This window comes from Haliaeetus albicilla, chromosome 5 (genome assembly GCF_947461875.1).
Source record: "Haliaeetus albicilla chromosome 5, bHalAlb1.1, whole genome shotgun sequence".
In the NCBI taxonomy this organism is placed as follows: domain Eukaryota; kingdom Metazoa; phylum Chordata; class Aves; order Accipitriformes; family Accipitridae; genus Haliaeetus; species Haliaeetus albicilla.
Window position 1 is genome coordinate 30482204 of NC_091487.1, and position 16658 is coordinate 30498861.

At 34.0% G+C, this 16658-nt stretch overlaps 1 protein-coding gene across 1 annotated transcript in view; it reads right to left on the reverse strand.

Annotated features, from left to right (window-relative positions):
* Positions 1 to 276: 276 nt before the first annotated feature.
* Positions 277 to 16658, reverse strand: part of ARHGAP5 (Rho GTPase activating protein 5) — a 50155-nt gene continuing 33773 nt past the window's right edge. Inside the window, exons 5-8 of the mRNA XM_069784018.1 lie at positions 11964 to 12041; positions 10426 to 10557; positions 8583 to 8688; positions 277 to 4126 (exon numbers count right to left, since the gene is read on the reverse strand). Coding sequence (XP_069640119.1) covers positions 3796 to 4126; positions 8583 to 8688; positions 10426 to 10557; positions 11964 to 12041 — 647 coding nt within the window. The 3' untranslated portion in view covers positions 277 to 3795. The remainder of the gene's footprint in view (positions 4127 to 8582; positions 8689 to 10425; positions 10558 to 11963; positions 12042 to 16658) is intronic.

Genomic DNA, 16658 nt, shown 5'->3' on the forward strand with positions numbered 1-16658 from the left:
AGGTCTGTTCCCTAGTGTATGCACATATCCATCTTGGGGGGGTGCATTACCTACAGACAAGTCTTCACCATTGTCAGAATCCCTTCCAAAATTCAGCAGTTTAAAAGACTCATCCAAGGCAAGAAGAAACACCCTCCCCCCCCCAGAATGCCTCACACACTTGGTGCACTCGGTTTAGCAAGATTTACTGCTACATTTCATCTCTGTGTATGTGAAAGATAGGGTGCTTTTGCCTTTAAAAATTTAGTAGGCAACTAAACTGAACATTCTACACAGTAAGCATCTTAGTATTTTATTCGTTGCATCTTTTATACAGAATAAGCTTCACTGATACTTAATTCACTGCAGTATTCTGCTGATGTAGCAACAAAAGATTACATTATAAACAAAGAACAAAATTTTGACTTCAAAATTTTTTTATATACGTGTAATTTTTTCAGTTGACAAACAGCATCACAATTACTGAAAAAAACTGAAATAAGCACGTAAGCTAAGGCCAATTTTTTTAAATCTCCAATTGATAGTTTTTCTATATTTATCATAAATATTGGAAGCTAAACTCCAGCAACTAAAATTAAACATACCTATAATTTCCTAGCAACCAGGATTCAAATAATGGAGAAAATATACAACAAGAAAAAAGTGTATTTTCACTTAAGTTGATGTCTGCAATCTATTTACACTATATATGTTAAAATTCCACAAGATCATGGAGGGTAAGGAATTTTGAAATAACCTGTTAAGCATTACTTAAAATGGCACTTTTGTAACTCAGGCTTGGGATTTTAAAATTGCTAAAACATTGAAAGACAATACACTGCAGTATGTCTATATCAATATTACAGAAAAAAGACAAACTACTCCATAAAGTGTCACTGAGATGCTCAACCAAAAATAATATACATTTGTATCTTTATCAAGATAGATATTACTGTAAAAATGCTCACATTAAAAAATATAGTTATTATTGTTTGGATTTTCATTAAAACTAGAAGGGACTACATGAGCCAAAGTATGAGGAATTCGTATATAATGACATGCTTCCTCATTTTATAGCACTAATAAAAATAATAATAGAGAAAGCTCTATTATAAATCTTTAATAACGATGGTATAATTTTCTAGTATCTTTTAAAAACTTTACTATGTGGGTGTATGTGCATGCAAGTCTGTGCATATGTGGTTGTGTACCCAAACACACAAACACATAAAAAATATCAAAGTGTATATATTACACATACACACATATCCACATTCCTGCATATAACACTTCTATAATGCAAAGAGTATGCAGGGACTTTTCCATGTGACAATCAAGCGCCACATGCCATGCTTTCTTATTATTTCTCTTTTTACATTTCATCCAGTAAATGTAATAAAACTTTCATATTTGGCCAAATATAAGTGTTAAGATTTTTAAAAATCATGATGTGATTTAGCCATAACAACATACACAAGAAATAAATGATACTGCAAACACTTCTGAACACAAGTTCAACATGAAAGTTTGTCATGAAATGGAATGTAAATTACTCTAAAAATTAGTATTCAAAGATTAGTTAAATATTATGGCAAACAACTTGGAACTTGTAGAAAGTTTAAAATGTAATTCACATTACAAAGACTGGAGATACTTTATAGTTAGAACTTTTAAATAGGGATATGACTGGCATTTATTTTTAAGCTTACTTCTATTAGAAATAGACTTGTTTCCTGTACAGGTGATGCTTTGTCTATACCATATACAGTAGAAAAATAAATTCTTTAGCAACCTAGAAATAGTTTATAAAACTCTTGAAGTTTCATTTTCTTTGCTAAACATGCCAAGATTAGACTGACAACTATAAATAAAAGCTATATAGACAAAAGGTGAAGTAGAACAAGTTAAGAATACTACAATTTACAGGACAGACTTTATTGTACTATTAATTCCTGTGTGCTTTGCAATAGGAATAGGGTTGACTTTTCTTTTTTGTTTATGTTTTCTTAGAAAAGATAATTACTTGCAAGAATATAACACAATATCAAGATAATTTATAATGTACATGTACTTCAAACAGCAGCCAGGTTTATGGTATCATAGTAATCTAGAATGATAATCCAAGTCATAATTAGAAGTACAATACCTAGGACATAAGTGGGAAAGGCAATTTTTATTTTGGGAAAATGGAGCAAATCAAACTCTTAAAAGCCTTAATTCTCAAAATCATCTATTTACTATAATACATACAAGACGATCTTAAATCTTGCTATAAGTGAAGATTACAACAGTGACCATCATAAAGCTTTTTTTTTTTTTAAACTACACAAAACATTCTAGCAGCTGAATGAGCCAAAACTGTTTTCTTCTGTGCAGACCTAAAAAGGTATATTTTGAGCATGAAGGAAAAAAAGCTGCTATGAAAAGTCTCACAGGTAGTGTTTATCTATGGTCTCCCCTTTGCTATGATTTGTAACCTTCTAAATTTTTTACCACTAACAAAATATTTAACCAAAAGATTTGTTTAAATTAAGCAGCATTCTTTTACAGCAAAATCGGTACCAAAGTAAAAGTAAAATAAGCAGGGGAAAAAAAAAAAAAGATAATTTAAAAATATGGTGGGGAAAAAAAAAAAATCAGTCATTTGAATTTTTAGTACAACATACCACAGGAAAAAAATATGAATACAAGTTTATGTGATTTTTATATATACACACTCCAAAGAGGTTAATTGTCAGTACCCAAAGTATTTATTGCTATGTATTAGCAATGCATTTTTGTATATCTTTAAAGGGTCACATAAAAATAGATTTAAAGAATAGATTAATTGAAGTCCTAGATTAAAACATTGTTTGGTTTAGAGAATTTTACTACAACAAAATCCATGTTTATGTATGAAAAGTTATATAACCTTATATGAAAATGTCATGAACTATTTTCTAAACACTACATGTATTCCCAAGTGGGAAAAATTAAAATATCTAAAATATATTAGATTAAGTTTACAAGACCATCAATGATCTTTTAAACATGCAGCTGTTTACAGAATTAACAGTTTTACAAAATGTTTAGTTCAGTAATGGAACAAAGAAATAAGTAGGCAACATCAAAATTTTTGTACAATATTTGAAACTCACTTTTACAACAAGCATGTCCTTGGTATTGTGCTGTAAGAAATAATAAGCAAGTTCACCCACCCTTAACAAACTGTCCACAGGTTTACTTACAAGTAAAGATGGATGGTGAGGGATTGTAAAATTCTCAACAGTGCATTTTGCATTCTTCCATAAACCATCCTAAGCATACCGTCACATAAGTAGCCAGGAGATTACAAAATAAACTATAGCTGGGCTTTAGTTGTTTACACAGAACGCTTGAATGTGAATAAAATTGCCAAAAATAGCATGTTAAATAACAAAAACAGCCATAAAGCAGGCTGTAAGCATTGAATGTTTCATAAATGTAATTTTTAAATCATTAAATTTCTATAGAAAAATTTTATTCACAATATATTGTGACAAACCGTCACAGGAATGATATAGTGATTGCAATAAGGTATCATGCAGCAGCAGCTTTGTACTTTATAGCTATTTTTGCTTTTAAAAATTAAACCTCTCCAGTCATGCTTATCACATAGTTTTTATCTGCAGTGTGTACAAATGAGGAACACAGTATGGGATATAACAAAAAGATGTCCAATCAGCTGGATGGGAATTATTTTTCATAAATATGAAGTACATTATTGTATCCTGAAACATGCATGTCTATAGCTTGTCTTTACTGTCCAGTGCTAGGCTGCCTGCAATCATCTTCTATTTATATAATACCAAGAGGGTCTGCTGGTAATTGTGACTGTATCAGCTGAGGCTGCAGTGGTGGTGGTAACTGCAGAGGTACCATTGGTTCCACCATCTGCACTGTGTTGGAAGGCGGTGGCTGACATGCCACTGGGTTAGGTGCTTCTACGATCTCTCCATTGTAAAAGAAAAATTGACACTGTTGAATGAAGGTCTCTATAACCGACTGGTGGATTTTGGTGGTAGAAAGAAACTCTCTGTTTTCAAAATCAGGTCTCATCAAAGTAGGCCAGAAACAAATCGACAAGTTATCAGCAGTCATTAAGTTGGTTTTACATTGCTGACTAACCCTGAAATGAGAATGACATACACAGAATGAATTAATACCGGTATGCAATCAACTACAAATATTTTCATAGCGTTCTAACTGTAAGCATTATTATCAAACAATCTCAAGACTTCTGTTACTTTCCTCCAGCTATCCATTAAAACAATCATTCCTGGGGTTTTTTTAAGTGGTTATGCAGAAGAAAAATTAGAAACCATGACTTTTCCAGATTTGGATAGCTGACAAATATAAATCCGATTAAGTTTTAATCAGGAAAGAAATTCAACATTCCACCAAGATTTTGAAGTGACAATCACAAACAAACTCTGAATTTATCAACCAGCTACTGGATTTCATAAAATTAAAATTTCATCCATTAAAACATCTAGAAGAAAAATGACAGAAATGGCTTCTTACTGTAGGACAGTCAGATATTAACATCTGTGGTACTCAAAGAGAAAGGCATCACATTAGATCACATGTTAAAAATAAACACAAAACCAAAAAATTAAGTGTTGATTAAAGCACATCTCTGCAGGTTTTTTCATACTGGCCAGCATGAGAATTTGGCCAAGCTGTAAAGAACATAATCAGTGGAAATTTCACTAATACCAACACACTTTAATTTTGTTTTATTTTTCAATGTATAACACAAAGGTTTCCAACTGGGTTTCTGTTCCTAGAAGTTTCCTGCTTTTAAGCAGGTGCTGGAGCAGATTTTTCACTTATGATCTAAATTCATTATTACAATACTATATTAGAAGAAGAAAAAAAAAAACCAAACCAGCAAACCATCCTGTTACCAAATTTATTATCTACAATTAAATGCCTCCCCAGAAAAAATGCACTGCTTTTCATAGTAATAGGCTAGAAAGAGCCAGGATACTTTGTTTTCTAAAAATACTCTGCATTCTAAAGTAACATCACAATTTTATCTAGAAGTATTGAGAGATACATTAAAAATAATGTGTTAAGAAATCTGACAAACACCTAAGATATTCATTCATCTGGGAACATGCAATTCCTATATATACAGTAGAGAGCACAAAGGTAACCGAGCTACAGTTGTCCTGCAGAAATAGATGGAAAATGAAACTTCAGCAACTTGTCAGTTACAATTTTGATGATTAACAAGAGCAGACTGCAAGAATTTCTGACAGCTGGCTGTAGTCCATAGATTCAAAAGCTGTGAAAACCATAGTAAACACTAGAATTGATGCTATAAGAAAATATTTTCACTCATTTACAATGCATATATAGTGGTAACTATAAAGGGTAGACTTCCATTTTAGCATGCGCATTACTTATTCCAAATAGTGTGAGGGTACACAAATATTGCCTCTCGATCTGTTTTGAATAAGTTTGGTCCAAAGGATATTTGTATACTACTTCTGAGTGACAGTAATATTCATAATCTCTTTCCTAAAAGAACTGCATTTTAACTTCATTTAAGGATCAAAGAACCCGAAAATATAAATGTAAGCCTACATTTTGCTTAGCTTTTTTATTAAAGAGTTTAAGTTTTCCCCTCTTCCTTCTCCCTCTCCACCAACTTTCTGGCATCAGACCACAGGGTGGCCACAGGGTGTCTGAGATCAGCTAGTGTATCCTACAGAAAATTAGATTTCCACTATTTCTGTTTTCCTTTACAACATGCTGCAGCTGCATAATCATTAGATCCAACAAATGAAGCAGTGGAAACCTATGTCTAGAAGTGAGAAAATAAGAGCATTGCGCCTCTTTCTCAGTTGCGGCTCACAACTAGATTAAATACAATAAACAATCAACTTTATTCTCTCTCGTGTTTAAACTTTACCTCTGTCCTTTCTAAGGGTAAACAAAAACCTATGAACCTGTATGCCATCTCCTACCAAACTTTCCCAAAATACTGTAGAATCTTCTTGTAAGTGCTTAGCAAATGTCTATTCACCTTCTTTTATGTTGACTTAAAATGAAAAATGAAGAGTCCGTTTCTCTTGATCCTGCCACCTTCCTCCACTGCAAACTCTTCAGGAACTTCAGGCTGTTAGCCTGCTCTATGATCAGACTTTAAAAGCTGTACACCTATGTTTTCCCAGACTTCAGAAGCATATTATGCCATATCAGCCCATATGTATAAAGGAAGTCATTATCAAAGAACAAACATAAACCACAAGCAATATAAAAAAAAACAATGTCAATCCAACACTGTCCTGTTTCAACTCTATCTTTAAAACTCTCTTCTGCTTACAGTTAATCAACCACAATTAGATACCTAGTATGCTCTGAAAGGTGCTTATCACACTACAGAAAAATGCACCTCACTGTTCCCATTTATTATGGTTATTGGTCTCTCGTATTTCAATAGCAAACTCATCTTGATAATACTTGTATTTTTTGTTTCAATAACCAAGTCCTGTGCTTGTGGACACACCAAAATAGTATCAGTCACCAACCACTATTAACTATACAACAATACCACATTTCTTACTCTAATGACATATGATGTAAAAACAAAGCATTTACAACATCAGTTTGTGATGAGAACTCTTCCATCATACAGAAGAGTGTTTTACGTCATTTAACAAACTATTCATTTGATGAACACTTCCATTTCAATTATATATGAGCAGTAATTTACCACAGATTAATCTCTTAAAAATAGGCTGTAACTAAATTCTTTACAAGTTCCCTTTAAGATCCTGTATCCACCTATATCTACCTCTCTCTCTCTCTCTCCATGCAATTGCTTACATTCAAGTAGTTTTTTTGTTGAATGGAACGCAACTACCTGACACTGCAAATGAGACAAAAAAAATCACAGCCTTTCTTAATTAAGAAAAGATTAGTTTGTTACTAGCTACCTGCAATGTAAATCATCGTTAAAAGAAAGAGTGGACTGGAGAGCAAAAGCCAGTGTACATCACTTACATTCTCCAGTAAGTTCTGTAGATACATGTGCATTAGAACCTATTCAAGATTTTTTAAAATTATATTTAGCTCTTCTACTTGCAGCAATCCAGCTACTTGACACTGTACATTCAGCTATGCTATGCAAACAGGTGACCAGCTGAAGACTTCTGACAATTCAGAGATTGCCACTCTTCCACAAAAATTTCTATCAGGTCCATTACCAACTATTGAAACATTTCAGGTAACTAATAGCTAGGTCAAGTTTGAGCTGTTTTGTTTTATTTCAGACACACGCAAGCACATCTTACAATTCTGTAATATGTAAATTCATGGAATAATTTTATCAGTTGATATGAATTGATCTATTTTAGGCCTAAATTTGTATTTAGCAAGATTGCAATGGAAAAACTGATCCATTTCCCTGCAAAGGAAAATGGATAACTTCATAAAGCATTAGCAAGTTGTATACATGACAGAGAAGTGTAAAAGTAGATGCCCAAATTTTAAAGTTTCTCATACGTTCAGTGGACAGACTCCTTCCAAACTGCAAGAGAGCACCTACATTCTGTTGACTAAACAAGCAAGTTAAAAGGTCTCATTTCTGCCCCCACATTACATGCCCAGTTAGATCGTTACAAATACCTGCAAAACCAGGAGAACACACACTACTCCAGAACAATTTAACAACTTAAATGTCACGAAAAGCCTGGCGTATATACACAAAATTGTCTGACTGAAAAGCACTATTGCAGAGAAGGACCTGAAAGTCCTGGTGGACAACAAATTGAACATGAGCCAGCAGTGTGCCCCTGTGGCAAAGAAGGCCAACGGCATCCTAGGTTGCATTAGGAGTGCTGCCAGCAGGTCTAGGGAGGTGATCCTTCCCCTCTACTCAGCACTGCAAAGGCCACATCTGGAGTATGGGGTCCAGCTCTGAGCTCTCCAGCACGACAGACACATGGACATACGGGAGCAAGCCCAGTGAAAGAGACTGAAGATCTCTCAAATGAGTGGTGTCTAGTGACAGGACAAAAAGCAACAGGCACAAACACAGGAAATTCTAGCTGAGCATAAGAAAAGACTTTTTACTGTGAGTGTGACTGAGCACTACTAGCACAGGCTGCCCAGAGAGATTGTGGAGTCTCCCTCCTTGGACATACTGAAAACCCAACTGGACACTGTCCTGGGCAATCTAGTTTGCTAGTTGTCAAAGCAATGGGGGTTGGACTAAATCTCCAAAGGTCCCTTACAACCTCAACAGTTCTGTCATTCTGTCTAAAAATGCAGAAAAAAATATCACAGGCTAAACTTTAAGTGACAGATTGCTGAATAACGAAGTTTGTACACCAATCATTCTTATAACTTCATAGTAGTGATGATACCAGATATTCATACATCAATAAAATTTGAGAACAGAATATACAAACCTTTTCTAATTAACCTCTTAGTTTCATTTTCCACATTTCTATTAACACAAGCAATGCAGCATGAAATTTTCAATTCTAGCAGTCAATTAATTGTTACTAACACAATCTTTTTTGCAATTGTTACAAATTAAACAAAATGTTAGTAGAAAAATACTAAACCTGTTTAGATGAGTTATTACATATTTGAAGACATCATAGTTCACTGGGTGGAATTTCTTCACAATTTCTTTTAACTCATGTAGCCGTTCTGTCTTATCCATGATTTCTATAGAAATAAGTGACATACTGAATAAAGCGCTGCTAAGTCTTTTTCCTAGCATAATGGTACATATAAGATACCCATAGAGAAATATTAAGTGAGAAAATATTTGATAAAATTCCTATCTGCATATATTATTGCATAGAATAACTTTTTTATTATAGAGGTAACTATCTAAACACAAAAATATTTTTCTGTATTTAAGCAGAATTGTTTATCTGTGTTTAACAGCAAAGAATCACTTGATGAGCTCATTGTTGGCTTGTAGAATGAGAACTAACAATGTGACAGGGCCATTTCTTGCTAGATTTTCCTCTGCTTGCAAAATGTTATGACTTAGATATATCTGTAAGATTTATTTGGACTGAAGTTTCAAAAAGATTAGGGCAAAGGAAGACAGGCACATGAACTTAGAATATCTTAAGCTTATCAGTTACTCAAATAATAAAAAAAAATATGAGTGGGCCTGGTGCAGCCATTTTAAATATACTGTTTAAAGAACAGGGATTTTCACAGGCCCAAGGGACATTACTTATGCTTCAGAGAGGAAATAAGCAACATGTAAGAAAGGACTATGGAATAAAATAACTTTTAAAAAAAAAAAAGAAAGACCAAACAACTAATGCTGCTGCTAAAACATTTATGGAAAATACCACTAAAGTATTGTAGAACCATACATTCTGCAGAATATACTTCTATTCCATGATGACATGATGATTCGTATCATGAAAAGGAATACAAGCTCACCTCTATTACTTGACTGCATGGCTAAAAAGAAATTTGATGTACCCTATTACCATAGAAATAATGTTAAAAATGCTCCAATATATCCCAAAGAGAAATTTAAGGCCGTATTAATGGTACTTTAAAACAGTAAGTCCACTTATATTCTAAGCTATTGCATATTTTGACTGAAATTTAACTGATATACTTTTAAGAAAAAATAAAACCTAACTAATTACATTAAACAAGGAATTTGCCTGGGTAGTACAGCAGAAATACCACAAATAGGTATCTACAGCTATCGTCCAAAAATACAAAATTTCTAATGGACTATATATGAATCAAGTCCAGGCCCAAGCCTTGGGTTTACACTAGTATTTTCATGTTTTGAACAAAAAAGTGTTAAGAATACTGTATGTCACAGTTGTATCCTGCAAAAATGCATATCAGTCTTTTTTTGAAACAGCTTGCTGCCAATACAAGAGAGATACTCTTTAAAAGGGAAGAATTTAGTCATTTCACTTTGAAGTGTCTGTAAAACGTTTGTAAGGCAAACAAAATTAAGCATTTCATCTTATAAGGAGTTCAAAAAGAACTTGAAAAAAATCTAAAAGAGAATTACCATAATATTCCATAGATGTGTCTGATTTCTAAAGCCTACTCTGAATGTAAGACTTTATGAATTCAAGGGGTTTTCCCCCCCTGTTAACAACCGTAATACATTTCCAGGAGTTTTCATCATATGCAGCACTAATACAGAATGGAAAAAAAAAAGTAGATTTCTCCAACTAAATTTTCTAGGAAAAGGAGAAATAATAAGACACAATTTATTTAGAAAAAAAAGTATTAAGTTAATTTCATCATATAGTTAATTTTAAAGAATATTAAAAAATGTACGTCTACGCAATTTAACAAGTATTTCAGTGCAGCTAGTCCTTTCAACTTAGAATGAAGTAAAAATTGCAATAAGGGCAATCAATATAACATAATTAGATTAAGACAAGATTGTTTATTACTTACTTGATGTTTCTAACAACTCTTGATGCAAAGAGTAAGGAATTAATGGATCTGGCAGATCCGCAAAGAAAGCTTTAAGAGCCCCAGCCACTGCATTTACTGTTACTCCCATAGACTCTAGACTGATATTATGATCTGTAAAACAAAATTAAACAGCAGTGTAAGTAAAACCTACAGTTATCATTCCTCATAGTATTTTAAGAAAACAAGAATTTATTCAAAACACTGAAAATGAAAAAGCTGCTAAACATTTGTTAAAAAAGCACAGAAAGGTGAACCTATGGATAATCTGCCATCACTTTGACCCACATGAAATCAAATAAAAGAAAATATGACAGTATAAGAAAACAGTATAAGATCAGAAAAATAAAGTTGTCTAATTCTCCATGCAGACTTAAATGCTTTTCTACTTGCCATTGACTGGCTTCTGATTAATCAGTTTTGTCCAATACTAAATTTTAAATTCTATTTCCCAAAATTTTGTTAAAAACTGGTACAGGGCACAGCAATTTGCAGAATTCATGTGACCACGTGAAGCCTTTTAAAAAAGGACAACAAAACAGACCAGTGACCGTACATGGCCATATAATCTACTGCCAGATTCCCAAATAACAGAAGCTTTATAAGTAGAGAATTTTTTTAATTGAAATTTATAATAATAAAGCCATGCTATCTAATTTTTAAACCAAGGCTAGAAGTGGAAGCACCGTAAGCTGCAGAACTTAAAGTACTTAAAAACTGAAATTTTGAAAATGCTAAGTTTACTTTTCAAAAGTCCACTCCACCTAAAACTCTGGAACACCCTTTAATAAGGTTACTGAAGAAAATCTAGCATTATATTGAGATTATCTGAAACAGCATAGTGAGGCATAAAAACCTAGTACATTTATTTTCCTTATCATCGAGGAGGAATTTTACTATTTTTCATAGGCTCAACTTCATGATTAATATCCAAGAACTTTTAATAAGTGTTTTCATTTTGAAGTATCAACTGAGATCATAAATTATGTGAGAAAACAGAAGGAAAAAAAATAATGCTGACCCTCTCTTTTAAGACACCAAAGTGAACAGCATAATCTTCTAATCATATTCCACTATATTCTAGCATGAGAAAGGATGTGTTAAGAAATTTATCAAGATTTAATTGTTAATCCGTATCATCCAAGGAAGCTTTCAATAAAATAAGTATCATGAAGTACTACTTTTGGGGGGATAAGAGGGGGAAGTGAATGCCTTAATGACTAGGACTGATGAACTATTAACACAAGGAGCAGCTAGGACTGCATTTAAACACTAGAATACCTCCTAGAAAATATTTTAACAGCACTTAAAGACAGCTGCAACAAGATTCTATCCAATCTTTGGTTTATACACAGCTTCACTGGTAATAACCTGGACTATACCAATACAACCTACCAGAGCTTTAAGTAGTCTGTGCTGTGGAAGCCAGTTTGAAAGTGCAACCCTTTTATATTGCAATATGATAATCCATGGAGAATTCAAGTTCTGGTTTGGCTTTAAATAACAAAATCTGTCATTACCTTGATCAAACTGCTTCTGAATGTTGTCTTGATCTGTTTTATTCCCACTAACACGGTACAGGCCTTCAGTACATAGTCCTTACAAGGGGAGGAGAAAAAAAATATTCAAAAACAAGTTTATATACTATAGAGCAAAACAGAGCCAGTCATAATTACTAATTCAGAAACCAAAAGTAGGAATACCAACCTTAAGTGCCTAAAAAGTAACATGTTAACCATTATAGTGATATAGGACTACCAAAACACAAAATACCAGTTGTATATTGAGTCCACTATTCCATTTAATATGAATCAGAGGAAACCACATTGTAGGATAACAAGAACCTGACTGCAGGCATTCATGGAATAATTTACCCAAAACGATTCTATTCCTGATCTCTACTAACCTGTTGTTATTTGCATCTTTTTTTTAATCATCAAAAAATCTTAATTCTGGGGTTTGGTACCCACAGAATTTATGTTTTTAAAAACTGTCTTCACAATTTGGGCTTAACAACTTACTATGGCAAGCAACAACACACTAATAAAATACTTTGCAGAAAAATCAAACATTTGTAATTGATTCCTGATTTTTTAATTTCATGGTGTGGCACACTCCTGTATGAGACAAGGACTTAATCTTCTAACATACTTTCCCTTTTACCATTTATATTTTATAAACTTTACATCCATTTCTCCTCACTTCTTTTCTAAGGTAAATTATCACATCATTTACAAGTCTTTCTTTAAGGGGCGGGGAAAGAAGAGAAAAGGAGAAGGGTGTGAGGAAGAGGAATTTCTCCAGGCTTCTCATTATTACTTTGTTTTACTACGTGTTATGGAGTCGTCATAATTACAGCAGCCATTCTAGGTTAACAGCATTAAAAAAAGTACACCTTTATTATGCAGGCACACACATATAGACACACTTGCTCACTCCACTCCAGTATGCTTCCTATCACATTGCTATCTTTTTTGCCCACAGCTACTCACTGAATGAAAGCGTCCATACTACTAATCACACCATTACCCAAGATCTTTTTCTTTGTTAATTTAGAACACATTAAGGAATACAAGCAGTTTACAGTTCCATAATTCTCCAAGTTACCTTTATGGGTGCAAAATTATCTATATGCTAGATCTCTGTAACAGTACATGGTTCTATTTAAAAATTCACAAGTTTTAGAGCTTTATGAAATCTTTTGGCTTTTTACCATCACAGCCTAGTAATTGAATGCATTTTAGATTATCAGATCAATACATAACTCCTCTGTGACACCTCAATCACTGAGTGTGCCTTTTAAGTTACCAAGAAACACTAGGAATTCTGTTACAATTCTCAAAGTACAGAAAGCACTTAACTGCTTCATACTGCTGGGAAATTTATACCAATTAATTCGATATCAACTCTTCTAACTCAATTCTTTCTTCTTAATGCCTTGACAATTCACCTGTATCTTTACTGGCTGCATCAAGGCTATTTTAGTAAGCTTTTCTTCAATAAACTTCTATACGTACCATTTAGCTTTCCAAATCCATAGCCAAGAGTTTTCTCTTGTAAATATACACCTAAACAATCCTTTCAAAAAAACTGAGCCTCATTCACTGACATCCTCGAAAAGCACCAGGAGGTATAATTTGGTGGCACAGGGCAAAAAGTGGTTTCAATGATTCAATGGTTTCCACAGCTGGAAGGGGTTTCAATCCTGTCTTCAAAAGAATGCCCCAAATGTGCTACAACACTAGCACAGACAGAAACACTTTGCATTCCTCTTCCAGAAGTTGTAAATAAAGAAATAATCACTGGTAGATAAGAACAAGCCAGGACGGAGATTCTCTTTGTTTAGCATGGGAGACTTCTCAGTTGGAGACCCTACAGCCCCAGGGTATTCTGTGTTTTATCCAACTACCATTCAATTTCTTTCTGCACAAAAGGAATTGAATGTGCTGCAATAGCATTTTCTGAGAAGTCCGATCCAGTCACTGTTTAGTAGGAGTGTTTAAACCTTGAATACTCGAACTGGGCTGCTCGGGAGACAGAGATGCTCTATTGCAGTATCTGGGCTTTCCCCCCACCCCCCATTTCATCATGTCAATTTTTTCCTATTTCAGACCAGTACAGCTCTGAGAAACATAGAAAGATGACTTACAGTACTTCAGAAAATTTTCAGGTTAAACAAGGAGATGCCGATTGAATTTAGGCATCTTCCAAAAATAGCCAAGTGCTCCAATTCTGGATTAAGCTAACTATATTTGTCTTTTAAATTCCTCAAGCAAAAATAATTTTTCTTGCTTGTATATTCTAGAAAGTAACACTTCATGAAACAGTTGGTCAACTGTCATTATACTGTTTCTCAAAGGCACACAAGGAGACAAGTTTAATCTGTCTGTGTGCATACACACAGCTAGAAGTCTGAAAGTATAATTTTTAAGTAATGCTTCAATTCTCTGCTGTTTTTTATTATCCAACTTCTTGACGGCTTTTTAAAAATTCACAGTTCCTTCATCTGCAAGCCTGTTGATTTTTTCAGAATTCTTATCTATGTTCTTATCGTGCTTCCCTTCTGGTCCAGCTGTAATTTTCAAGATATCCTTACTGGACACAATGGCTGTTTTAATATTATGTATCAGAATCATCTGATTTATTTGCTTCTCTGTCCTGCTAGTTTTACTACACCTTTAGGTTTAAAGAATTAGATCCTCCTTATTTCACATCACAATAGCCTATATTTACCTCAAGACAGAGCTCACCTCCTTTGTCTAGACTATTCCTTTCTCAAAGTACCTCCCAGTGCCTAATAAATGCTCTTCTTGCGCCTTCTTTTGTGCTGCTGGTTGTGATCAGGGTTCCCATCCCATCTAACTGGAACTTCATATGGGGTTCAAAGCATTTCAAAGAAAATGAGCAAGGTGGATCTGCACCTATATGCATACTTAGTTTGTAGGACACTTCCATTCTTAGGCACCAACATATTTCACACCTCTTGGTTCCGCCATAGGACATACTAACTTCAGCACAAGGGCAGCCAAAGTCTACCTGGTACAATATCCAGTTTCCACAGCAGTTAAGTAGTATATGCTTGAGGAGAGAGGTAGGAAGAGCAGGAGGAAAAAAACAAAAACAAAAACCAGCAATTTTTCTGTGGTATATCCTCCCAGCTTCCTGCAGATGGTATCTTACATAGGCTTTTGCATACGGTGTTGTAATAGCCACTTGGGGATTTATCCCCCACTAATTCATCCAAACCCCTTTAAGTCATTTACTTGTGGTCTTTACAACAACCCAGAGCAAATACAGTTTTGCAATTCAGGAATGTACATCATGAAAGCACACTGGGTTTATTCTCAGTACCTGAAGTTTTCACAAAATCTTTTTTTCTATTTATTAACATGAAGCAGTAACTTCTCTACTCTTTCCCAGCACCATTTTTTAAAATTTGTATCATTTCCCTTCCTCAGAAATTTTCTAAGCTTATCAATTCAGTCCCTCTTTATCCAAGAGTTACTATTATTGTCATATGCAGTATCTTTTCCAACTTTTCTATTCTAAGATAGACTGACCCATATTGTAACCAGTATTCAAACTGCACGCATTACCATGGAATCATGTAATAGCATGATTTTTTCCCCATATCACTCACTCTCATAATTCTTTTAATTCTTTTTTGCTTGCTGGATAGCAAGTACTGAGACTTGAAGATTTCAGACAGCTGTCTATGATGATTTTAAAGCCTTTTCTTGAGTATCAACAGCTATACTAATATTTAGCCTGCTGAAAAGTTACACAGTACCTGCCAACTTGACATCTGCAGCCAGGTTCCACTATCACTGTTCTGTCTACGTTTCTGAATACATGCTACCTAGTCACAGCAAGTCTATCTCTCCCGTTTAATTCCTTCCCCTACAGCGACCAACCAAACTTTTCAGGAATCATTCTCCACTACAATATGTGAAACTATCATACCCCCACTTACCTTTGTAAATTTTGTGATCTGTATCATTCTGTAATTTTATTCCACATAGTGACCTGGTATACCTCTTCTCAACCCCTATGCTATCTAGACTACACAAGACTAAAGGAACTACCACCTTACTGATCCAGAATGATAATTTCTACGTACACCTAGAATGTATGTAATTACAGAGCAAAGAATCCATACTCTTTTCAAGTAAGAGTCTAGCACTAAGTTTACCTACATAAAATACATTTAAAATTCTACATTTAGTGTGCTCTTATCTGTGCATATCGACACTGGCATTTAAAGATCCATGACATGCAACTCACACACTGGAAAGCAGAACCAAAAATAAGTGTCTTACTGTTTCTTGTAATAAAATAATTTATAGAATATTGAAATGTTCAGTAAAAAGTAAGCAGTCTAAGAAAATAAGCAGTACTTCTAGAAAGACTCGAAAAATAGGAAGCTCTCATCCAATGCTGAATTAACATTTCTATCATTTACATTAACCAATTATTAAACAAGCTCTCAATCACTTTATGAAGTGTCACTCAATCACATATTTCATGCCTGTTCATTTTGGAAAAAGAATAAAAGACTTCAATTAATATGACATGACAAACATGCCTAGGAAAAGGTAGGTGCATTCTTTACTTCATTAAAAATGGGTGACATCTGAAGATACTCTAATTTTCCAGGCATATTAGCTGTTTCGTCACTTTGGGCCTGGAGAAAGCTAGGGGAATAAGAGGAGCAG